Raw genomic sequence first — 25,505 nt, forward strand, 5'->3', positions numbered from 1 at the left:
TTCTTTATTCTCCTTTACTGATTCACCATCCATGTTCCATCCGCAAACACAGATTTTCCTCTTCTCTTTTTTCTCTGCATGCTCCCTCTTAGTAATCCACTCAGTTTCCTTTGGTTCCTTTATCGCCTTTATGAAGATGATTCCCAAATCTACATAGTCTGCCCTCATCTCTTTCATGAGACTTCCCTGCCTGTCTCCTAGATTTCTCCACCATATATCTCACAAGCATTAACATATCCAAAACAAAACTCATCTTTCCCCATAAACCTTCCCCGTCTCCTCACTTCCCCATCTTTGTTGAGAGCGCCATCATCCTTCTGTTCTCCCAAGTTCAAGACTTGGGAGTCATGCTCATCTCTGCTTTATCGCCCATAACCAATCAGGCATCAAGTTGTATCAATTCTGAGTCCACAACACTTCTTGCATCCCCACCAGCGTGGCCATCCCCCTAGCTCAATCCTGGACATCGTCAATAGTCTCCTAACTAGTCTTCTGCTTTCCAGTTACTCCTTTCTCTAAGCCATCATCCACACAACCACCAAACTGATATCCCTAAAACGCAGGTGTGAACGTTTGACTTCTCCACTAAAGTGTCTCCCTTTGTCTAGGATAAAATACCAACTCTTCTGCTTAGCATTTAAAGCTTCTCTCAGTCTGGCTCCAGTGGCACAGGACCTCTGTGCCCCAGTGCCTAGCACAGGGCCTTGTACATGGTGGGCATTTAATAACCACTTATTCATGGTATCATAATACCCTAGATTTAGGGCTAGAATGACCTCAGATGTCAATAGGTCCTGCCTTCCCTCTTTAGGGTTGGGTAGGCTGAAGTCCGGAGACATGAAAGGTAACAGTGAGTAAGGGGCAGAGCTGGAATTCAGGTGCAGATTGCCTCACTCCAAATCCAGTGTTGTTCCCTCTGTTGAACTGTTGAAGGCTGGCCCTCTGCACGTGATAAACACCACAGTGCTTCTTGCTGTCCCTTTAATAAGATTTTTTTCGTTTTAGTTGTCAATTCCATGAAAAGTCATAGAAACATATTACCTTCTGTTAATTGAATTTATTCCAAAAAGAGTATTTCTTTTTCTTTTTATTGATTTATTTTTATTTTATTTTATTTATTTATATTTTATTTTTATTTGAAGCAATGCACATGCATTCCTTCAAATAGACAAGAAGTTGAGCCTTCAATCAATGAGAAGTTGATTCCTTGGGGTAGCTAGGTGGCACAGTGGATAGAGCACCAGCCCTGAAGTCAGGAGGACCTGAATTCAAATCCGGGCTCAGACACATAATACTCACTAGCTGTGTGACCCTGGGCAAGTCACTTAACCCCAATTGCCTCACCAAAAAAAAAAAAGGAAAAGAGAAGTTGATTCCTTCAAATAGAACAAGTAGTTCAAATGGACAATTATCACGTTCAGTTAAAGTTGCTTTTAGGATGGAGAAGAATTGGAACGACTAGGTGTTGCAGTAGATAGAGCACTGGACCTGGAGTCAGGAAGACTTGAGCTCAAATTTGGCCTCAGGTACCTAATATCTTTGTGACCCTGGGCACATCTGCCTCACTTTCCTCAGCTATAAAATGGGAATAATAGTAGCACCTACCTACCTCCCCGTGTTTTTGTGGGGATCAAATGAGATAATGTTTATAAAGTGTTTTGTAAAACTTAAAGCACTATAAAATGTAAGTGATGATGATGAGGATGATGATGATGAAGGAAACAAGTGAGAATCAGTGTAAGTGTAGTATAGTATTCGAGGTGCATGCATTCAAGGACACTTTTATAAGTTGTGGCTTTGTCTCTCATTTTGCATATACGTGCCGCATCCAGCAACTTGAAAGGAAACCTATTCAAATCCTTGTGACGTCATGCTATAAAAGATTATCGAGTCAGTGGATGTCACAATTAGAAGTGACCTCCATGACCATCTAGTCCAGGGATTCTTAATCTGGGGTACACTGACCCAGCAGGTTCATGAGTTCAGATGGGAAAAGATTAGAGCTTTATTTTCCCTATAAGAGGTTTCCCTTTTAATTCTATGCATTTGATTTTACGCATTTTGAAACATTATTCTGAAAAGAGGACCATAGGCTTCACCAGAATTCCTGGGCTGAGACTCCATGATGTAATCCAACCTAGGCCTGAACAAGAACCTCTCTATGACATACCCAAGTGGTCACTCATTTGGCTTTTGCTTGATAACCCTCAGTTATGGGGAACCCACCACTTCCTAAAGGAGCTGATCCCATTTTGGGGTAATTCTAATTGTTAGTATTCTTGCAAGCTAATATTTGTCTCTTTGCAACTTCTGTTCACTGCTCTTAGTTTTCTCTTCTTATTCCCAAGAAGAATAATTTCTTGTGTTCAGTTGTTTTCACTTGTGTCCAACTCTTCATTGACTCCATTTGGGTTTTCTTAGCCAAGATGCTGGAGTGGTTTGCCATTTCTTCTTCAGCTCATTTGACAGATGAGAAATTGAGGCAAACAGAGTTAAGGGGCTTACCCAGCGTCACACAGTTAGTAAGTGTCTGGAACCAGATTTGAGCTCAGGGAGATGTGTCCTCCTGCGCAAGACCAGCACTCTGTGCACTATGGTGCCACCTAGCAAACCAACAATGATAATACGTGACCGCAGTCATATACTTGATTGATCACTCCCAGTACGTCTTGCCAAGTCTTCTCTTTTCCAGGCTGACCGTCATTCATTTCCTTTACTGATTCTCGTCTGGTTTGATCATAAACTCTTTACCATCCAAGTTATTTCTCCTTGGGCTCTACAGCTTATCAGTGTCATTCCTAAAATGTGATGCCCAGAACTGAACCTGGTACTCCAGATGTGGTCTGACTGGGCTAAGGTTATCACCACCATAGGCCTGCACACTCTGCCTCTCTTAATGCATCCAGAGGTTTTATCAGTTTTCTTAGCTGTTACAGCTGACTCACTGGTCTGACAGGATCAACTAAAACCCCCAGTGCTTTTCCAGATAAACTGTTCAGATAAACATGCTTCCCCCATATTCTCCTCATAAAGTTGACTTTTTGAACCCAATGTCCTCATCTACAAAATAAAACATTGGACTAGATGATTTTTTTAGATTATTTTCCGGCCCTAAATTTTGCAAGTGACAAGTTTTACCATTGTGTTAAATCTGATTTTGCTCGCTCGCATTTCATTTTCTTTTTTTAACTTATGATAACTTTCCCTGGTAAATGATGCATTTGTGTACTCGTGATTCCTCAACCCAAAATTCTACTTTTCTTCTTCTCTCCCTGCTCCAATCCATCCTTCATTCAGCCGCTAAAGTGATTTCTCCTAGATCGCAGGTCTGATCATGTCACTCCTTCCTACTCAGTAAACTACAGTGGCTCCCTTTTGCCTCCAGGATCAAATGTAAAATACTCTATTTGGCATCCAAAGCCCTTCATAACCTAGCCCTTCTATCTTTCCAGTCATCTTACACCTTACTCCCAACCTGTACTCATCAGTCTAGTGACACTGGCCTCCTGGCTGTTCCACAAACAAGACACTCCATCTCTTGGCTCTGGGCATTTTCACTTGCTTATCCTCCCCATGCCTGGAATGTTCTTTCTTCTCAACTCCACCTACTGACTTCCCTCCAAGTCCAAAATAAAATCCCATTTTTTCATAGGAAACTTGTCCCAATCCCTCTTAATTTTAGTTCCTTACCTCTGTTAATTATTTCCTGTTTATCCTGTATATAGCTTGTTTCTATGTATTTGTTTGCATGTTGTCTCCCCCATTAGATTGTAAGCTCCTTGAGGGTAGGGACTGTCTTTTGCCTCTTTTTTCATCTCTCTGCCCTTAACACAGTGCCTGGCACATAGTAGGTGCCTAACAAATGTTGATTGAGTGAATGTGGTAGAGCATATGTACCCACAACTTCCTTGCCAAGCAGAATCACCATCATGTTAACAGCCTGCCTTTCTTTTTATCTCGTGACTAATCATTTTTTGTGTTAGTGATGAACAAGATTTTAAAAAGAAACTTGGGAAACAAAATAAAAGAGAAACCTGATTTCTGTCTTTTTTAATACAAAAAAAAAGACTTATTTGAGGAATTGATAGATTCCTACCTCTTAAAAGATTTGCTTATGAAGAATCATTTAGCATTTTTATTTTCTGTGCACTACAGTAATAATTTCCTTTTGAAGTTTGAGAATCTATTTCCTTTTTTTCTTTTTTAGGACATCTTGATCCAGCAGAAAAGATTGAAGATGCTCGTCCCAAACTGTGGTGTGCTTTAAGTGAAGGCAAAGTGATTGTGTTTGATGCATCCTCCTGGACAATCCATCAGCAGTCCTTTAAAGTAGGCACTGCTAAGTTGGTGAGTAACAAGGAGGGCGTGTTCTTTCCCACCTGTGGTTCTCTCCTCATGCCTATTTTCCAACTTGCTAGTATTTCTTTTCTCAAATTCTGGAAATTTTAGACTAAGGCCCCAATATAAATCAGATCCATTTTACCCCAGAATATTAGAATGAGTGTAAATAGCAATTGTTTTCTGTTCTGGCCAGAAACTTTAAGGATCTTCCTTACCCAGATTGATACTTTTATGAAGGTAAGTTAGACTGTCTTTAATCTCAGTTCTTACCTAGCCCTTTGTTATTGGATAGGCCTGCCTCAGACATACTGAGACCTGGGAGGCTAAGGTCACCCACTGCATCCTGGGCCACTGCTAGTCATCTTAACGTTTGTCTTGCTACTGGACTTTGATGATTCAGAAGGAGAGAATGAGGACTTTAGCAGCCCTGCCTCACTTACATCCAGTGTGAGCACAAGTCAAGACATCACACTCATGCTATCGTTGGTCTTCTTCAAGCATGAAGGATGAGGGGGCAGCTAGGTGGCGCAGTGGATAGAGCACTGGCCCGGGAGTCAGGAGGACCTGAGTTCAAATCTGGTCTCAGACACTTGATACTTACTAGCTGTGTGACCCTGGGCAAGTCAATTAACCCCGACTGCCTTAAAAAAAAAATGAAGGATGAACACCAACAATAACAATGTGTTATAATATCATATAACTCCTCTTAATTTACTGAATTATCAAACTTAAATCTAAAATACTCTGCTTCATATAAGTTGGCTTCATTATACTTTAGTTGCTGTCATTTAGTCAGTTTGAGTTGTGTCCAACTCTTCATGACCCCATTTGGGGTTTTCTTGGCAAAGATACTGGAGTGGTTTGCCATTTCCTTCTCCAGCTCATTTTCCAGATGAGGAAACTGAGGCAAACAGGGTTAAGTGACTTGCCCAAGGGTCACACAGCTACTAAGTGTCTGAGGCCAGATTTGAACTCAAGTCCTCCTGATTCCAGGGCCAACATTCTATCCACTGCACCACCTAGCTGCCCAAATAAGAGCAAGATTATTGTTCAGTTGTTTCAGTAATGTCCAACTCTTCGTGACCCCATTTTGGGGTTTTCTTGATAAAGATACTGGAGTGGTTTGCCGTTTACTTCTTCAGCTCATTTTATAGGTAAGGAAACTGAGGCAAACAGGGGTAAGTGACTTGCCCAGGGTCACACAGCTAGTATGTGTCTGAGCCCAGGTTTGAACTCAGGAAGATGAGTCTTCCTGATTCCCAGCCCAGTGCACTATCCACTGTGCCACCTAGCCGCCGTGTTAGACTAGCTTACACTTACATTGTACTTTATAAATGCTACAAGTTACTTTTTCACTAAAACCCTGTGAGGCAGATTGGGGAAATGCTATTACCCCATTTTACAGGTGAGGAAACTGAGGTGTGGAAAGGTGCAATGAAATCATTTTCCCAGAATTACATGTGCAGTAAGGGCGGGAGCTGAGATTCAAATCAAAGGCTTCTCTCCAACTCTGGCATTCTTTCCACTCTACCAAGTATACTTACTGATGAATACCATGATGGGCTCAAAGGAACAGAATCTATATGGATAGGCAGCCAGGTAGCACAGTCGATAGAGTGCTGGACTTAAAAGTCATGAAAACCTGAGTTCAAATTCTGCCTTATTCACCACCTCACTATGTGACCCTGGTCAGGTCACTCAGCCTCTTTCAGACTTAGTTTCCCGATCTGTAAAATGGGGATACTAATAGCTCCTACTTCACAGGATCGTTGGGAGGATAAAATGAGATGATATATATAAAACACGTTGCTCATGTTTTTCTGTCCAGTAATTTAAAACAGAAATTTTAATTACTTTTACGTGCTTTGAGGATTAGATCTCAGACTGCTTCCAATCAAATTCACAAAATAGAGCAATCATCTCGTGAGTCTTTTATGCTGTTAGAGTGTCCATTTTTTTTTTGTATTTTGATGTCTCAAATGCTAAGAATAATTGCTTGTCTTCCAATTTGAAGAATCGTCGTTAATAATTTGACGAGTCAGATTCTTGCTCTTCTTTTGATCCCAGGCATAGAACATTGACTGTTGTGCCAGCGTACCAGAAAATTAGAGTTACCATTGGCCCTTCCCCATTTCCTCCCAGAGTCCTTTGCTTGTTAGCTTGTTACCATGGAGAAGTCATGTTATCTTTCTAGGTCTCACTTTATCCATCTCCTTTTCCTCAGGGAAGAGCCAATGGTAATGTTCATCCCTGAATATGCTGACATATTTGGTAAACCCAATCCTCTTCCTTTTAGTAGTAAGTTAAGTATTTAGGGATGTATGTTAAATAGCATTGGCTATTTAATTATGTTAATTCATACCAATAACAAAGGTTAAAAACCCACCGCCATTAAAAACACACGTAATAAAGGAGAGAAGACCACAGCTTTCCTGGAGGGCTCCTGGAAATCTTGGGCCACCATTTGAGAACTATTGCACTACACTAGCAGTGCATGAGGCAGTTATGGACCAGTGATACCTCCCTGACCCAAAAGAGCTCTGACAACCCAGATTTAACCTCAGCAGCATGTCATTAGTCGTAGTGAATTTGCATTTGTAGTTGTGAGTGGAAGGGGGAGGTGGAGCAGGTGTTATCTCCTGGACCCTTTGGCCTTTGATGTGATCAGTGACCAAAAACCTGATGACAAATAATAGATAAGTGAACAACAGTAGCGTGCTACTAATAAAAAAGCATGGTCGGAATATTAATAGTTATTAGGCTTCATTTTCTCCAGATCTAGGTTATACCACTGCTTATAAGTTGGATGCTTGGAAAACATCAGCTGTTTCTGGCCATGAAAGTATTAACTGTCAGATTTTTTAATCACAATGTAATGTTTTTCCCCATCCAAGTTCATGAGGCTCCCTGTAAGCCGTCCACAGATCCCAGATTAAGAACCCCTGATTTAAGTGTTCTGTTGGCTAACCATCTCCATTTCCTTGAAATGACCTTCATATGCCACAATCTCAAGGCACTTCACTAACCTGCTTGCCTTCTTGTGGATGTTCCCTAACTCGTGTAGTATCCCACCCTGTGATTCCCCCATCTCAGCAAAGAAAGGAGGGGATTGAAATTTCTCAAGTCTCCCACAGGCTAAGCTTCTTAGGAAGAACAAGATTGTGGCAGGCAGAAGTGAGGAGGGGAGTGAATTCCAGGTGTGAGAAGACAATCTGTTCAGTGAAAACAGAGTAGATAAGTGTGAGGTTGAGTGTGTGCAAGGGGGCTGAATGTGAGAAGTGTAATGGTGAACAATTGCATTATATATTAAGAAAATATACTGGGGCAGCTAGGTGGCACAGTGGATAGAGTCAGAAGGACCTGAGTTCAAATCCGGCCTCAGACACTTTAACACTTACTAGCTGTGTGACCCTGGGCAAGTCACTTAACCCCATTGCCTAGCCAAAAAAATAAAATAAAGAAAAAAAAAGAAAATGTATTCATGGACTAATACAAAGTGAAATGAGCAGAACCAGGAGAATATTATGTACAGTAACAGCAGTATTGTAATGGTGATCAACTGTGAATGATTTAGCGGTCCTCAGCAGTACAATGACCCAAGACAGTTCTGAAGGACATGTGATGAAAAATGTTATCCATATCCAGAGAAAGAACTGATGGAGTCTGAATGCAGGTTGAAGCATCCTTTTTTAAACTTTATTATTCTTGGGGTTTTTTTTTCTTGGTCTGTGTTTTCTTTCACAACATGACTGATAGGGAAATAAGTTTTGCATGACTGCACTTGTCTATGAAATTGCCTTCTCAATGAAGGGGGGAGGGGAAAGAGGTATGGAGAGAATTTGGTGCTCAAAATTTTTGAAAACGAGTGTTAAAAGTTCTCTTGGCATGTAATTGGGGAAAGTAGGATATTAAATAATATATTAAAAAAAGAAAAAAAAGAAAACATACTCATAGGAGGCAGTCCAAGAACCATAAAGTCAGAGAACTTTTGAGTAAATATCTACAGGAGCAGGAAGGGAAGAGAGAAGGTTGTGGGGGAAATACACTGCAAATCAGCTGGACAGAATAGATAAGAAGTTTGGGGAAATGGATAACAAGCCTGACACAGACACATGATACAACTGTGGAAGGAGACTTAAGCTGGACAAATGCTGCGGCGTTCCATTCTTTCACGTGTTCCTCCCACCCCCAAAATCCTGTCTTAAGAGTGTTTGGTGTCAACCTGGAAGGAAGTCTTTATTTGAGTTTCCCAGAGATCTGTAGTTGACCTGTTGTGTTTAGTATTTTATTACTTAGGTTAATAGAGTATTTATTACTTAGGTTATTTTCAGATACTTAAGTAAATTGCACAGATGGCATGCGTGGTGTATTTATGAGTAATGTACAGTAGAGACTTTACATGACATTCAGGATACAAAAAGTTCTTGGTTAGCTAGAACTTTGGACCCAGTCTCTTAAGATGAAATATAATGAGGATTAATATAACATTTTACACTTGGTGTTAAAAAAAATCAGCTTCACAAGTACAGAATGGGGAGAAAACCAAGCTTATGAGCTATTTGTCATCTTTGATGCTCTCTTACATACACAGACACACACAGAGCTTATCTTCTCAATATTTCTCATATACACCTTCTATGACACCACAATCACTCTGGCACAGGCCTTCATAACCTCATGCCTGGACTATTGCAATAGTCTGCTGGTGGGTCTGCGTGCCTTAAGTCTCTTCGCACTGCAGTCTATTCTCCACTCACCTGTCAAAGAGATCTTCCCAAATATGCAGGTCTGACTGTCTCACTCCCATATTCAGTCAGCTCCAGTGGCTTCCCGCTGCCTGCATGGTCAAATTTTACATTGTATTATCTGTATCAATAGATTAAAATTAGAGAGAAGCATCATGGAACACAAAAATGAAATAATTGCATTTACTTCAGTCCTTTGGCTAGATTGAACTGTGTGTAAATGGTTAACATGAACAGCAGTATTTTATTGGTTTCCATAATTTGCATCAATTAATACCATTTAATATAAGTTAAAAATCATTCATTTTTGAACATTGTTTTAAAGCTATAAAACCAGACAAAAATCTTGAACCCATATCTCCCAACAGAATGTTCAATTTTGTTCATTTGTTAAGGAAATTCTCAGTCTCTTTGCTTCTTGCAGAATTGCATGCTGATGGCAGAACAGAATCAAGTTTGGATCGGCTCTCAGGACTCCATGATTTACATTATTAACATTCATAGTATGTCCTGTAACAAGCAACTCACTGATCATCGTTCTAGCATCATGGATTTAATTGTAGAAGATGGAAATAAAGAAGCTAGGTAAGTTAAGGCTGAAGAAGTGAAATAAATGGTGTGTCTTTTAATAAGAATTAAAATGCTAGAAAAAGAAAAAAGTTTTAAAATCTGTTTCTGGAAAGAGGTCATAATCTGAGTGAAATTGTCTTCATGGCTATAAAAATGGGCAGTAATTTTTTGAATGACATTTTTCCCTTTGCCAAATCTTAGAATTTTAATTCTATTTGGACCTTAGATCATCTAATCCAGTGGTATCAAATTCAAATAGAAATGCAACCCTATGGGCTGCATATTGATTTAGAAAACTACAAATTAATATTATCTGTGCTATAGTGTATTTTTATATATTTTGTTAAACATTTCCCAATTACATTTTAATTTGATTCAAGAGTGGCACAATTTTGATGCCTCTGATCTAGTCCAACCCCAGCATTTCACAGCTAAAGATGCTGAGGCCCAGAAAGGTGAAGGGACTCATAGAAATCAGTAGCAGAGCCAGACATAGAGAAGCCCAGTAATAGAATACCATTCAGTGCTAATTTGACTGTATGACACTTAACTTCCTTCCCTCCATGATGTAGTCCTGTCTTCATTTTGGATAATGGAAGCTTTTTCACATAAATTCGCTGACTGTAAGTTATTAACATGAAAATTAAACAATAAAAACAAGGTGAAAAGGTAATATATTGTCTTCATTAGAATCTAATACTATAAGGCTTGTTTTTGGGTATCTAGCTGTCATTTATGTTAAAAATTAAACTTCAGCATTATAAATTGTATTTTAGCTTTTCAGCTATTTAAAGTTTTGTTTGTATAGCCTGGGATCTTTGAACTTGTTTTTTAAAAAAAATTTTGATAAATCTGTTTCAATACAGTCCTTTGTCATTGTTTGTATTTTGTTTAATAAATGTAAAACCTGGTTCTGAGAAGGGGCTTGTAGGCTTTACCAGATGCCAGAGGGGTCCATGACACAAAAAAATATTCAGAATCCCTGTTATAGGGGAAGGGGCCCTCCAATATCTGGTTTCTGATAACTGAGTTGTAGGTCTGACTGCTCCATGTATTAGTTGTATGGACAGGGAGAGGGATGAGGGCCTAGCCTGGTGTTTTCATTGGCTTAAGAAACTCCCTCTATCCATATAAGTCAACACCTTTTATACTATTTATAATCTCAGAGATTTGCACAGAGCAGTGAGGGAGTACGTCACTTGCCCAGGGTCACACGGCCAGTAAGTATCAGAGGTGAGGCCTGAATTCAAGCCTTCCTGGCTCCAACGCTGGCTGTCTCACATGAACACAGGCCTTCCTGGTGCTGTGACCAACTCTCTTCACCTTACCCCACTGCCTCTACAGTGCCGTGGTGGGCCAGATCGCTTCACAAGATTGGCCTGTTTGCTTATCTTATAAATGGATAGTAATAATATTACTAATTACTAACCATATAATATTATGCCTCAAAGGGCTGTTGTGAGAGTAACACTTTATGGACTAAAAAGTCCTTTAGAAGTGAGAACTCTTATTATTCTTATCATCAACATTGTCACCATAAGAATTTAATAAGTCCCTGTAATATGTAATTGAATACTGCCGGCAACAAGTCCTAGAATCACAGGGCCATAGACCAGAAGCTGAAGAGGTCCTCAGTCAAGCCCTCTTATTTTACAGATGTGTAAACTGAGGCCAAGTGACTTATACAAGATCACATGTAGGTGGTAAGCATCAGAGGCAGAGGAATAGTCAGGGATAGGAAGTCATGCCCTGACTTGATTAAATTTAAGTAAACTTTTGGCATTATCAAATTGCCGTTCTTATTTCTTAGCATTGATATTTTAACCCTACTTCTCCATGTAATTTGTTCACTGTTCCTATGGCTTCCATATAGTTTTATTTAAGGATAACTTATGGTCTCTCTTGAATTAAAGTATACACAAAAGTAAGTCCTAATTTTTTTTAACAGCAGCAGTGAAGTCTATTCATGCAGTTTGGATGGAGTAATCATTGCTTGGAATGTCAGTACCCTGAAAGTGAATAGGAAATTTCACCTGCCATGCCAAACTCTAACTTCCATTAAGCTTCATAATGGCCGCCTTTGGTGCTGTAAGTCTGCTGATGCACACCGTTAAAATGTATTTTGGAACTAACAGCATTGTGATTTTATTTAAGTTCATTCTCACTCTTCAGTCAGCAAAACAGCAAACACTGATGAAGCCTTTTTATGTGCTGGGGATATAAATAAAAGCCAAATAAAAGCCCTCCAGGGGCTTACATTCTGAGGAGGGAGACATGTAAAAACCGGGGATGGGGGTGGGTATGCATAGATGTGTGTGTGTGTGTGTGTGGTTGTGTATACACACACACACACACACACACACATACATACACATGTATATGTACTTACGTGTGTATATATATATATAAAAGCTATGTATCTTAGCACTTAGATTCTCTTTGTATTTGTTTTCTACTTTTTCTGTTTTTATTTTCATAAAACTGGTTCTTCTCTCTCTCCTATGTCTCTGTCTGTCTTTCTCTCTGTCTGTCTCCCCCTCCTCTCTGTCTTCCTCCTTCTCTCCCTTTCTCTCTACTCTCTCTGCCTCTCCCTCTCCCCTCCCCTCCCCCTCTTTGTCTTTCCCCTCTCTCCCTTTCTCTCTCTTTCCTCTCTCTTCTCTTCTGTCTCTGTCTCTCTCTCTCCCCCCCTCCCTCTCCTCCTCCCCTCTCTTTGTCTTCCCCCTCTCTTCCTTTCTCTCTCTCCTCTCTCTTCTCTTCGCTCTCTGTCTCTGTGTGTGTGTGTGTGTCTCTCTCCCTCTCCCCTCCCCTCTCTTTGTCTTCCCCCTCTCTCCTTTTCTCTCTCCCTCCTCTCTTCCCTTCCCTTCCCTTCCCTTCCCTTCCCTTCCCTTCCCTTCCCTTCCCTTCCCTTCCCTTCCCTTCCCTTCCCTTCCCTTCCCTTCCCTTCCCTTCCCTTCCCTTCCCTTCTCTTCTCTCTCCCCCCTCCCCCCTCTCTATCTTTCCCTCTCTCTCTCCCTCTCTCTCCCTCTCCCTTTCTCTTCCTCTCCCTCTCTCTTTCCCTCTCCCTCTCCCCTCCCCACTCTTTGTCTTCCCCCTCTCTCCCTTTCTCTCTCTCTCTCTCTCCCTCTCCCTCTCCCCTCCCCTCTCTTTGTCTTCCCCCTCTCTCCCTTTCTCTCTCTCTCTCTCTCTCTCTCTCTCTCTCTCTCTCTCTCTCTCCTCTCCTCTTCACTCTCTGTCTCTCTCCTCTCTGTCACCCTCCCTTTCTCCTGTCTCCTGTCTTCCCCTCTCCCTCTCTCCTCCTTCTCTCCCTTTCTTTAGCAGTAATACATAGCAGTGCTTTAAGGTTTGCAAAGCCTGTCTCATATGATCCTTACGACAACCTTGTGAGGTAACTAATACAGGTGTTAATAACCCCATTTTATGGAAGAGGAATCTGAGGCTCAGTGGCTCATCCATGATTATACAGCTAATAGTCATCAGAAGCAAGATTCAAACCCAGGTCTCCCTTGACTCCTTTTCCTACTTTATCATGTTGCCTCTAAGCCTAATCTGCTAATTTTTTAATGCTTCGAATCAGTTATTTTTAACCCAATAGTTTTCATTAAAGGTCCATAACATAAAATCACAGAAACAAAGTAGGGGCAGGCATAGCTTCCCTAACGTAATTAATTGGTTGTGTGAAAATATGACATTACTCAGAATGACAGGGGATAGTTGCTTCCATGGGAACAACATTATAAATGGGGATCTCTCTAAAAAGGGCTGCAGGGTTTCACAACATCAGGGGGGTTATAACATATTAAGGACATTATTGTGAATTAACATTAGTCAGGGAACATTATGCAGAGTGGTGAGAATCTACTCAAACCGTTCCCCAAAGACAGTCATCTGTCTTCTCTGAATTTGCTGTAAACCTCCTCACTTCACTGAGGTTGCCAAGCTCTCTGCAGCATCCCTCACTCTGGGCCCTTTCGCACTGTCTCCACCACTGCCATTCTACACCCTCATCCCCCAGCGGGATTTCTTAGGGTAGCTCTTTAATTGTTCTTCTCGCCCCTAATCTTTGTCAGTCAACAAACATTTATTGAGCACCTAGTGCACACAGGCTACTGTGCTAAGTCCCGAGGATACAGAGAAAAGTAAGAAAGAACAAGGTCCCTGCCTGCAAGGAGCAAAATATGGTACATACAAGAAAGATATGTACAGGTGTGAGTGGAGAATAATCCTAGAGGGAAGGCACTGGAGAGGGGGTCAGGAGGAAAGATTTCTGGTAGAAAGTGGAATTTGAGTTGAATCACTGAGGGAAGCTAGGAAGCAGAGGTGAGGAGGAAGAGCATTCTCTTCTAATCTATCCTTACTAATGCTACCAAATTATTCTTCCTTGTTCAAATCAACAACCATTTATTAAGCACCTACTGTGTGCCAAGTATTATACTCGCTGCTGGGGCCACAAAGGTAAAAATGAAATAGTCTTTACCTTCCAGGAACTTACTGGAAAGTCTCATGCAAAGATCTGGTCATATCATTTATTTGGTAGAGGAGAGGGGAATAAGCACTCAGGGAGCACCTACTATGTGCCAGGCACTGCACTAAGGGCTTTTGCCAGTAACATCTCATTTGAGCTCATGAGTGAGTTGGATGGCACAGTGGATAGAGTACCAGACCTGGAATCAGGAAAAGTGGAGCTCAGATTTGGTCTGACACTTTTTAGCTGTGTGACCCTGAGCAAATGATGTAACCTCTGTTTACCTCCGTTTCCTCATCTGTAAAACGGGGATGATAATAGCACCTACTTCTCCGAGTCGTCGTGAAGATAAAATGAGATGCTAATTATAAAGCAATTAGCATGGAGTCTGGCACATAGCAAGAGCTGTATAAATGCTGGCTATTCTCATTATCGTTGTTGTTGATCCTTGCAACAACCCTGCAAGGTAGGTGTTATTATGATCCCATTTTACAGTTGAGAAAACAAAGGCAAACAGGTTAAGTGACTTGTCCAGGGTCACACCTATTTGCTCCTCATTGCCTGACACGTAAAATTAAAACTCCATTGCTTGTCATTCAAGGCCTTCCGTCACTCATGTTACTCCCCTTCATGTCCTCTGTGTCTTAGTCAAACCTGTATCCCTAGAGCCTATCTTGTGTTTTCCTACCCTTGTACTTTTTCTTATGCTGTTCCTCACACTCACTGTGACCTCCTCCTTCTCCTATTCATGCATTTATTGTTTACATTTCAATAGTTTTACCAAAAGGTCAGTTTCTGAATATTTGAACTTAATGCTGGTTTGTTGAGTTACTTCAGCCAACTGAAGTTTGCCTTGATGAATTAGGAAGGAAGTTCTTCAGAGAATCAGGTGTTTAGGGGAATAACTGAAGAGTGCATCTGCCAAATGCTTTACGAAATAAAGCATAAGACAAATGAGACTCATCGGTCCTGTTCTTCCTTTAAAGCCTGAATCAGGCTCTGCTACCACCTCTGTGATACTGCCTCATACTTTCCTCTTCCAGCCTCCCATAGCATTTGGTTTGGTACCATTCTAATGTACTTTACATGATGTATTATAGTTACTTGGGTTCACGTTATCTACCCATTAAACTGTTTAGCTTTGTGAGGACAGAGACCATGTCTCAACTAAACTTATCCCTCTTAATACCTAGCATTTTTTTTTATTATTCAGTTACATTTGACTCTTTGTGACCCTGTTTTGAATTTTCTTGGCAAAGATACTACAGTGGTTTGCCATTTCCTTCTCCAGCCTGTTTGACAGATGAGGAAACTGAGGCAAACAGGGTTAAGTGACTTGCCCGGGGTCACACACTAAGTGTCTGAGGCCAGATTTGAACTCAGCAAGATGAGTCTTCCTGACTCTATCCACTGTGCCACCTAGCTGCCCCAATACCTAGCACAGAACTCTGCAAGCATTGGGCACTTAAATATTTTTTGGCTGAACAGTTCATTCCTCTGTCCCATGGTCATCACTATAGGTCTTTTTCCTTTTTAACAAGTGCATTCTAAATAAATGTTTAAAAAACTATTTTTCTTTTATATATTACTCATGCAGTTACCATTCTGTTTTATTTTATAGATATCTGGGCATGTGGCAAGCCCCTCACTAGAACATAAGCTCCTAATCTTACTCATCCTTGTCCCCTACCTCCACCCCAGCAATAATATTAACAGCTAGCATGTATTAAGCACCTACAGTGTGCCAGGTGTTTTACAAATATTGTCTCATTTGATCCTCACAACAACCCTGGGAGGTAAATGCTATTATGGTCCCTATTTTGCAGATGAGGAAACTGGGATTGACACAAGTTAAGTGACTTGCCCAGGGTCACAGAGTTAGTTAAGTGTCTGGATTGGCTTTGAATTCAGATCTTCCTGACTCCAAGTGCAACCCTCTATCTGCTGTTTCACCTAGCTGCCTTTCATAGGGTCTTGTACATACTAGGCATTTAACAAACATTTGAATTTTATATTTAACATAAAGATTTGAAAAGCACTTTGTAAAATGAATGGATGAATGAATGAATGAATGAACAAGTGCTCCACAAGCCACAGTGAGGATATTTTTTCTTTCACTTGACCCACTTCTCCCTGAACTCTTTGCTTGGTTTATTATATGGCAGTTAAGCTGTATTTCACTCTTATGTTTCCTTAAAAGTATGGCTTCTTTATATGTGATTTGGATATGTCCATTGTGAGCTGGTTTTTTTTTTTAAACATTGCAGGTATAGGCCCTAGCATTATGGTCGTGACAACAAACGGATTTCTTCGACAAGAACTGAAAATTGATGAGCTCTTTAAGGGAATATTTGCTTCTTTCCTCTGTTTCCAGCTGGTTCCTGAGGTATTTTAGAACAATTCATTGTGGAACATTATCAGCAAGTCTGATATTGCTTAGCAGTAAAATGCCTGAATAAAAATGTCACACTGTCACTTGTATTTTTAGCAAGACCAGGTCTGGACAGCATGTGCTGGACACAGAGACATATATGTCTGGAACATAAAGGACTTCTCAAGGCCGCCTCATAGAATTCAGCTTCAAGACTGTTCAGAGATCAGCTGTATGATCAAAGTAAAGAACCAGGTATGAACCTTGTAACTGTCACCTGTCAAAGTCATAGGGGTTGATCCCCATCCCAGGGCAGCAGAAAGAAGGGTTTAGAGATGTATTTGTGTTTGTACAGGTAAGCAGATACAAGCCTATTAGCCCATGACTGCATGTCCCAGGACCAGCCATTGAGCCATAGAGGAGTAGCACTAGGAATAATCTTTGGGCTGTCTAGCCCAATCTGCTCCTTGTTTTATAGATGAGGACAGCAAAGTGGGGAAGGGCCTTGTGCAAGTGTAGAATTCACGAGATTGAAGCAGCCTGTGGGAACCTCTTGCCCTAACTCTTTTGGAAGCATTCACTCCCCGTGCAATCTCCCCGTGATTGGAAGGATGGTGGTACCCTTGGCAGTAATAAGGAAGTTTATATAAGTGGGGAGGGTTTGGGGAAGAAATGAGTTCTGTTCTGAAATGTTGTATTTGAGATGCCTGTTCAGAATGTCCAGTAGGCAGTTGGTGATGAAAGATAGGAGAAAATAAGAGGGCTCAGGATAATGTGAGCCATGGGCACAGCCACTGTTTGTGTGTGGGTATGACGTGGTTGAAAATCCAGCAAGAAAAAAAAAAAGCAAAACTGATGGGCAGACAAGTAGGAGAGTGTTGAGAGAGGTCAGGAAGGATTTATATTGAGAAGGGGTCATTGGATTTGGCAAATAAGAAATCAAATACTTATTCTTCCTAATTTAGAAGGTCGTCATGAAAGTCAGATGAGACGGTGAAAGTGAGAATGCTTTAGAAAAATTATAAAAGTCCCACAAATTAGAAGAAGCAGCCATGATGTAAGGGCAAGAATGTGGTCTAGCTGTGTGACTTTGGGCAGATCATTTCTTCTCTCTGAGCCTGTTTCCTCCTCTGTTAAATGAGGCTAATAATCTTATGTCACAGAATTATTAAGTGGATATTTATGTATGTATAACCTGTGGCTCAAAATGAGTTCACATGCCCTAGATTCGGTCTTGGAGGCTTCTCAGTAATTTTCTTGGATATACACAGTTGTTGTTCAGTTGTGTCCAAAACTTCATGACCACGTTTGGGGTTTTCTCAGCTGACATACTGGAATGGTTTACCATTCCCTTCTCTGGTTCATTTGACAGAGGAGTAAACTGAGACAAACAGGGTTAAGAGACTTGCCCAGGGTCACACAGCTAGTAAGTGTCCAAGCCAGATTTGAACTCAGGAAAGGAGTCTTCCTGACTCCAGGCCTAGCGGTCTATGCATTGCACCACCCAACTGGAGTATCAGAATTTAGCTCATGCCTAGGTCTCCCTTTTAAAAAAAGGAAAAGAAAAGAGGGGCCTTCAGTTCTCATGCAAAGAGTCAGACTGACAAAACATTGAATGTAGGACAGGTTATGTTTAACACGATAGGAAATTCAGAGGACCCATACTCAATTCCATAAACAGTCAAAAACGATGATTTTCCTCTAAAAGTTCTGCCTTCCCCAGGTATCTGTACCATCCCCTTAAGTCATAGTCTCAGCAGATGGAAAGGTTGAAGTTGTTCCTTCTTCAGGTCTCAGCACCATTTCTCCTCTGGGGTTGAGGTGGTGAGGACATGCTCTATAAATGTATCTTCACCATTATAATTATCATTATTTTTATTATTGCTTCACTGTTGTCGTTTTCCCAAGGTGCCTTCTTATAAGAATTTTTACCTTCAAGGTTTAGTATAGCAATGTTGCTTCTGATTGTGGAGGACCATTATAAAATTAATCAGTCCAGAGTTATTTTCATATCTTTTGTTTGTATTGGTGGTGTCCACAATTGGAATGTAAGTAGCTAGTAGAGAAGGATCTGTGTCACATGTGCAATGGATAAAGTGCTTTTGGATGATGGCGGAGGCATGAAATGCTTTTTTAAAAAAATTAGAGTTCTTGATGGAGTCTGAATGCAGATTGAAGCGTACTTCTTTTACATTCTTCATTTTTCTCCTTTTATCTGTGTTTTCTTTTGCAACATGCTGTTGTTATTGTTTAGTTGTTTTCAGTTCATATTTGATTCTTTATGACCCCATTTAGGGTTTTCTTGGCAAAGATACTGGACTGGTTTTGCCATTTCCTTCTCTGGCTCATTTGACAGAGGAGGAAACTGAGGCAAACAGGGTTATGTGACTTGCCTAGGATCATACAGCCAGTAAATATCTGATGCTGGATTTGAACTCAGGTCTTCAGGCCCAGCCCCTCTATCCATTATGCCCCCAGCTGCAACATGGCTAATATGGATTATGTTTTGTATGACTTCACCTATATAATCTATGTCAAATTGCTTGCCTTCTCAAGGGGGGAGGGTAAAGAGGGAGAAAGAGAATTTGGAACTCATAATTTTAAAAAATGAATGTTTGAAAAAAACTTGTGTACATGGAATTGAGAAAAACAAAAAGAAAAAAAATTTGAAATTATAGTTTTTAATGTACTCCTGTGATTTTTTTCTTCTTCTTCTTCAGATCTGGGTTGGCAGCAAAGGACTGTCCCAGGGAAAATACAAGGGGAAAATCTATGTGATTGATGCTGATAAGAAAATTGTGGAGAAGGAGCTGGTGGCCCACGCTGACACGGTGAAGGCTTTGTGTTCAGCAGAGGACCGATATGTGCTGAGTGGTTCAGGCAAAGAGGAAGGAAAGATTGCTATTTGGAAAGTTGAATAATTTTTTAGCACTTTAAAATGTGTTTCCCATGAACTATCACTATGATGGCCAGAAAATAGGACCATTGGGAGTGATATTAAATAAATGTATGCCTTTGCTGTTACCATACAGTCATCACTTTTTTTAAAGTCGAAGAAACCTTGGAAGTCCTTCTGACCAATGCATTCATTTTGTCAAAGCTCAGAAAAGGGAACTTACTTATTTAAGGTGCCAAAACTGTCACTAAACTCCACCATGATGTTTTTATAGTCATGTTGCCAAGACAATCGCAACGTTTGTCAGGCTAAGTTACGCTCTGGTCCTTTATCTAGAGCAGAAAGTGGGCTCAGACGTAACTATGAATATGAGGGAATGTCAACATTAGGCAGCCAAACCCTGCTTACCTAGAATCCCCCAGATTAAAGCCATTAAATCCGAGATTATCCCTGCAGGGAATTCTTGGCTGTGCTTGAAAACCCCAGTAACAATGGTGCTGTGACTTGTAAAAGCAAATTGGAAACCTTTCTGACCAAATGGGATAGAGATTCCTGGGTGTTTGCGTGACACCATTCGCCTTGTCATTGGGCACGCCATGGGGCCACCTGCATGACCACAGGTTTGTGATTAAATGTTCTGTATTTTTATTTTGGTTTTTCAGGTGCATTTTTCACGCACTCTTATTTTCATCATTAAAACTTCCATCATGACCAATGTATGTGACCAGGCTCAGGACTCTTCTGTATTGACAGCAGAGTGATGACTGATCTGGCCACCTGTGGCCAATGCCTGGGCTTTTTTCTTAGTGACTCATGTAATGAAGAAACTTTCATAAATATTTTTAAATATCTCTACTTGTTACTTGAACAACGAGATTCTTAAGTAAGGATAGCACTTAAAAAAGCACACACCACAAAATGTACTTTTAAAGTATTATATAGCCATCTGGTTGGTTGTTAACCTTACCTCCATAGAAGCTGCCTACCAGGTATACAGGGATAACTTCAGGGTTTTTTCTATGCTTACTTACATATGTATATGGTGCTGCATTATTTAAATTAGAGAGAAAAAAGTTCTGGGAAATTTCATATAAATATTTAAAATATTTGTGTTTCAGTAGTACAGTTATCTGTGTTTTCATCAGTGTGAGTGCTCCATTCATACAAACTGAAATTCCTCTGTTCTTTAGTAGGCAGTTTCATAAGTTCCTATAAATTTCCCCTCCCTAACCCCAGCCAAAAAAAAAAAAATCACCTGGCTGCCAGCTTTCTAGTGATGTAAGTTGTACTTGGCTGGGCTAATCCTCACACTGCTAACACCATCAGTCAAAGGGTCCATATTCCAAGCTTTTCAAGCTCGCTGTGGAACTTTCCAGAGCTTGCCTTTTTCTGACGTGAACGTCAAGCCACCCAGCTCACCCCCTGCCACGAGAAGGCATTACAGGAGGACTTTGATGGAGATTGAAAGCAATTTAAAATAATTCTTTCATTAGAACTGCATTCTCTTATTGCAGACAAAAAAGTCCAGGACAAAGTCAATACAATAGAAACAAATGCTTTTATCCGTCCATGGGAAGAATTTATACTTTGGACATGTTGTATGTGCAACATTGGAGAGAACACAGCACATGCAGTAAGCGTGTATGTCTATGAGTATCCATCTCATGTACCATGTACTATCCTAGGCCTTCCATTCGAACACTAATAAGGCATCCCTTATTCCAGGGGTTCCTAGTGAAATTTCTTTAGTACGTGGAAATGACTTTCTTTTTCACAAGCTGTTTGGGGCTTTCTCTCCATTAGGTCAGACATAATGAATGAAAACTGAAATCTTGAGTCTAAAGGCCATGTGTCCAGTTGCCGTGGTCCAGGTGTTTAGATAAAGTCAATAATTGACCCATTTCTTTCTCCTCCTGCCACCCCCTCCCCCCAGTGAATCCAAAATTTTAAGTTTTCAAAGACGGTGACCTTTATGTACAGGTCTACCCAGCCTGATCTCAGTAATTGATTCCTCAAAAATAGGACACTGGCTGATAAAGTGGGTGGAATTCTGGATTTGGAGTCAAGAAGACATGAGTTCAAATCCTGCCTTAGACACTTCCTAACTGAGACCCTGGGCAAGTATAACCCCTTTAAACTTCAATTTCCTCATTTATAAAATGGGGATGATAATAACAGCACCTACCTCCCAGGGTTATTGTGAAGATCAAATGAGTAATATATGTAAAGCACTTTGAAAACTCTGAAGTGTTATATAAATGCTATAATTATTATTATTATTATCAAAATCATCATCATATAGTAATATTACTATAGAGTCAGTGTGAGGATCAGTGAGATAATGTATGTAAAGTGCTTTGCAACTTAGCAGGCTATATAATTGTGAACTCTTACCATCATTGTAGCTTTACAGGAACTTAGCTCCCCAGAAAGAACGTTAGGAATGGACACATCAATGAATCAATCAGTCAACATTTATTAAGCACCTCCTATGTGCCAGGCACTGTGCAAAGTGCCAGGCATACAAAAAGAGGCAAAATACAGTCCCTGCCCTCAAGGTGCTTACAATCTAATGAGCATTACCTAAAAACATTCTGGTGAGATTATGATAAAATCTGGTTATAACTGTAAGTGATATGGCTGCAGGATGACCTTGATCATTGCAACTTTATATGGGCTATGCATGTAAATGCGTCTGAAGGTTAAGGTTTATCATAATGTGATAGCCAGTGATTTAAAGGTGTTTCTGGGAATGCTATTTCAGTGCAAGTGTAGATTCCCTATTTTAAATCATGGTTTCTGTGCACATATGTTTTATTTTAGTTGAGTTACTGGCCTTTCTACATGGGGTTGGAAACTTCCCTCCTTACAGATGATTCTATTTGATCTTCGAATGAAGGAAAGTAAATTTTTCCGTTGTGTCCAAAGTTGTAAATAGTTTTTTTTAAAGATAGATGACTGCTTTTATGAACAGTTATAACAGAGAAATAAAATCTGAATAGTTTAAACTATTTAATACCATGTTATATATGCTTATATATTAAGCCTATCTCTAATAAAGAGCATTTTTTATTTTATAATTATTGCTCATTGGTTTCTTTATTTTCTCCAATTTTAGTTTCACAAGTAGGTCTTTAAATTGTATAGTGTTATTTTCTGTAGTGGTAAGAGCCCTGGCCTTGCAGTCCATCAGAAGATCTGGTTTTAAGTCCTTAGTTCTGTCTCAGTTTCCTCATCTGTAAAATGAGGATAATACTTAACATCTTCACAGGGCTGTCATAGGGAGCAAATGAGACAGCATATATAAGTTCTTTGTCACTTGTAAAAGAGACAGAGGAGAGAGACAGAGAGAAAGGAGAAACAGAGAGACAGAGAGGAAAGAGTGAGAAAGAGAGGGGGGAGACAGAGAGAGAGGGAGGGAGAGAGGGAGGAAAGAAAGGAGAGAGGGAGAAAGAGAGACATAAAGACAGAGGAGACAGAGAGAGACAAAGAAGAGAGGGGCAAGAGAGAGGAGAGAGAGTATTTTTGTGTGTGTGTGTGTGTGTGTGTGTGTGTGTGTGTGTGTGTGTGTGTGTAAACATTTGTGATTGCTGATAACACTGGCAAAATTCATTTTCCTGCCAGTAACAGCAGCTGCCTACCACACCAGGAGGCCTGGCACTTGCGTCCCATTTCCTGCATGAGACCTTTTGTGGTCCACCAACTGGTAGCACCTCCCCACTCATCTACCATGTGTGTATTTTGTACAGAATAGATATGTACCTAGAGAGAGAGTGTGAGCTCTTAGGAGCAGGAACTGTTTCATTTTTGTCTTTGTATCCACAGGGCACAGCACATAATAGACATTTAGTAAATGCTTGTTGATGGATTCACTGGGAACCAGCAAATTGGCATGGGATGTCCAGTGGCTAAGCATACCTAGAGGATGAATGAGAAGGAATTCTGTTGGTCTCCAGAAATCTAAAGGATCACCAAATTTCAGTTCCTTGAATGACCATCCCTGAACTATTAATCACTTAAAGCAAAGAAGGAGGAGAAGGGAAGAGGAATTGATATTTGCTGGATTGGTTTTCCCAAATGAAAATTAATTTGAATATATTCAGATTGGGAGACAGCCAGGTTGTGCAATGGATGAGAACATTGGCTTTGGAGTCAGGAAGGCCTGAGTTCAAATCCATCTTCAGATGCTAGCTACGTGACTTTGGACAAGTCACTTAACCTCTCAGCCTCAGTTTCCTCATGTGTAAGATGTAGATAATAGCACCTATCTCACAGAGTTCTGAGGATCAAATGAGATAACATATCTAGAACCTTGCAAACCTTAGAGCGCTGTATGAATTCTAGCTATTATTACTATAGCTGTTACTATATAGTGGCAGTTTGTCATGCTTTGCAATTTGCAAAGCACTTTTATGGTTAACAAGGTGCTTTCATATGCATTTTATTTGTCCCTTACCAGCAACCCTTTTTGAATCAGGCAGCATAAAGATTATATGGACTTTACACATGGAGAAACTGAGTCTCAGATAAGAAGCAACTTGCCCAAAGCCACATAACTAGGGATGGTACTGAAACTTGAACCCTGCCCGCGATTCCTGGGATCTTTTTATACCTCTAGGCTAAAGCGTGTCCCTGATTTATTATCCTCAAGTTCCAAGCAACTTCCTTACTTCCTGCATTTGGTTAAGATCTTTGATGTCTTATTTCACAGGGATTATATTTGAAACAGATGACACAGGAAGATGAGAGGCTTTTAGGAAAGCCATCAGTTATACAAAGAAGAAAAATCTCAAGACTTTTGTATGAGGGACTGAATGTTTGAGTTGAAAAGACCCAAATTGGCAGGTTCTGTATTTATTTAAAGACAGTCCTTTGTGCTGCTTTATTTTAACAGGGCCCCTTTTGTCCCTGCAGCTTTCTCTCTTTCTGCACTTTGGAACTATTACGTTATGAATTGCATTGTCCTGGAATGAATTGAGATGAGTTTGAATTTATTAAGGGGGTTTTCAAGGTCACAGCCGTCAAAAACCTGGACTCAATCAGGGTGAATATGTTTATCCTAAAGTAGAGAAGAACATAATTGAATATCAGGAATCGAGTTTTAGCCCCAAAATGGGTAGTGAGAGGAGAAAGCTTGCATTTCAAGGCAGGAAGTTGTTTGGTGGCCTTGGTGAGAAGCTTGTGCTCAACTTTATTTAACTGCTATAGAAGTTGGAAGGATGGTTGTACAGTAATGGCTTTATGACCAGCCCCGGAAAATGTGCCTGGCTTGGCTTGTATCTCATTGAAGGCATTTGGTTGGACACGGTCATATTGCAGCTAAAAATTCAGAAGTTATGGTTGCGTTTGAATTACTCGTGAACTGCCTTCCAAGTTGCTGGGATAACAGCAGCTTGGGAACAGTTTTGCTGTTTCCAGCTATACCTTTCAGACAGGTCTGTTTCTTACAGATGTTTAAGGAGGCATATAAGACAGGAAGTCAATGGAATATAATCTGAACAATGATGATCTTTCACTCCTGGACTCTCACCCACTTTGCATTGTTGGCCTCTCTCATTCTTGACCCCTTCCCCTTCCTTGATCACCATATTCAGTTAGTTGCCAAGATTTGCTGGTTATCCCATTCATCTCCTCTCTATCTCCATTGCCATCTCCCTTGCCCAGGCAAGTCCAATCTTGACTGGACTATTGTCACAGCCTCCTAATCTCTCCCCTCTCCAATCTATCCACCACACATCTGTCAAAATATCCTATCTAAAGCTCAGGTCTGACCATGCCACATCCCTAGTCAAAAGCTTCCAGGATAAAACAACCTCTGGAATAAAATGCAAACTGCCCAGCTTGGCACTTAGGGTCAGGCTCCAAGCTACCCCTCCAAGCTAATATTATTCCATATTACTTCCCTACATTTACTCTGTGATCCAGCCAAACTGAACCACTGATCTTTTGTGAATTCAACATTGCATCTCCTATCTCCATTCAGATAAGCTCTCCTCCATCCCCTGGAATGCACGTCTTCCTCTTTGCCAGTCTGAACACTTGTCTTTCTTTAAGGCTCAGCACAGGTATCTCAGCCTATGAGAAGCCTTTCCTAAGCCTCCTGCGTGTTTGTTAATGCTT

At 40.5% G+C, this 25,505-nt stretch overlaps 1 protein-coding gene across 4 annotated transcripts in view; it reads left to right on the plus strand.

The window, feature by feature from the left end:
• DENND3 (DENN domain containing 3) overlaps nt 1-22,465 on the plus strand; it is a 117,224-nt gene extending 94,759 nt beyond the window's left edge. For 3 of the 4 annotated variants that reach the window (XM_020967046.2, XM_078153774.1, XM_020967047.2), the window contains 6 exons: nt 4,208-4,347; nt 9,511-9,671; nt 11,605-11,744; nt 16,386-16,504; nt 16,607-16,744; nt 19,210-22,465. In XM_020967046.2, the coding sequence (XP_020822705.1) occupies nt 4,208-4,347; nt 9,511-9,671; nt 11,605-11,744; nt 16,386-16,504; nt 16,607-16,744; nt 19,210-19,410 (899 nt within the window). In that variant the 3' untranslated portion in view covers nt 19,411-22,465. The remainder of the gene's footprint in view (nt 1-4,207; nt 4,348-9,510; nt 9,672-11,604; nt 11,745-16,385; nt 16,505-16,606; nt 16,745-19,209) is intronic. The other variant, XM_020967045.2, reaches the window with a different exon arrangement.
• The last annotated feature ends 3,040 nt before the right edge of the window (nt 22,466-25,505 follow it).

This window comes from Phascolarctos cinereus, unplaced genomic scaffold (assembly GCF_003287225.1).
Source record: "Phascolarctos cinereus isolate Bilbo 61053 unplaced genomic scaffold, phaCin_HiC Scaffold_4;HRSCAF=312, whole genome shotgun sequence".
Taxonomy (NCBI): Eukaryota; Metazoa; Chordata; class Mammalia; order Diprotodontia; family Phascolarctidae; genus Phascolarctos; species Phascolarctos cinereus.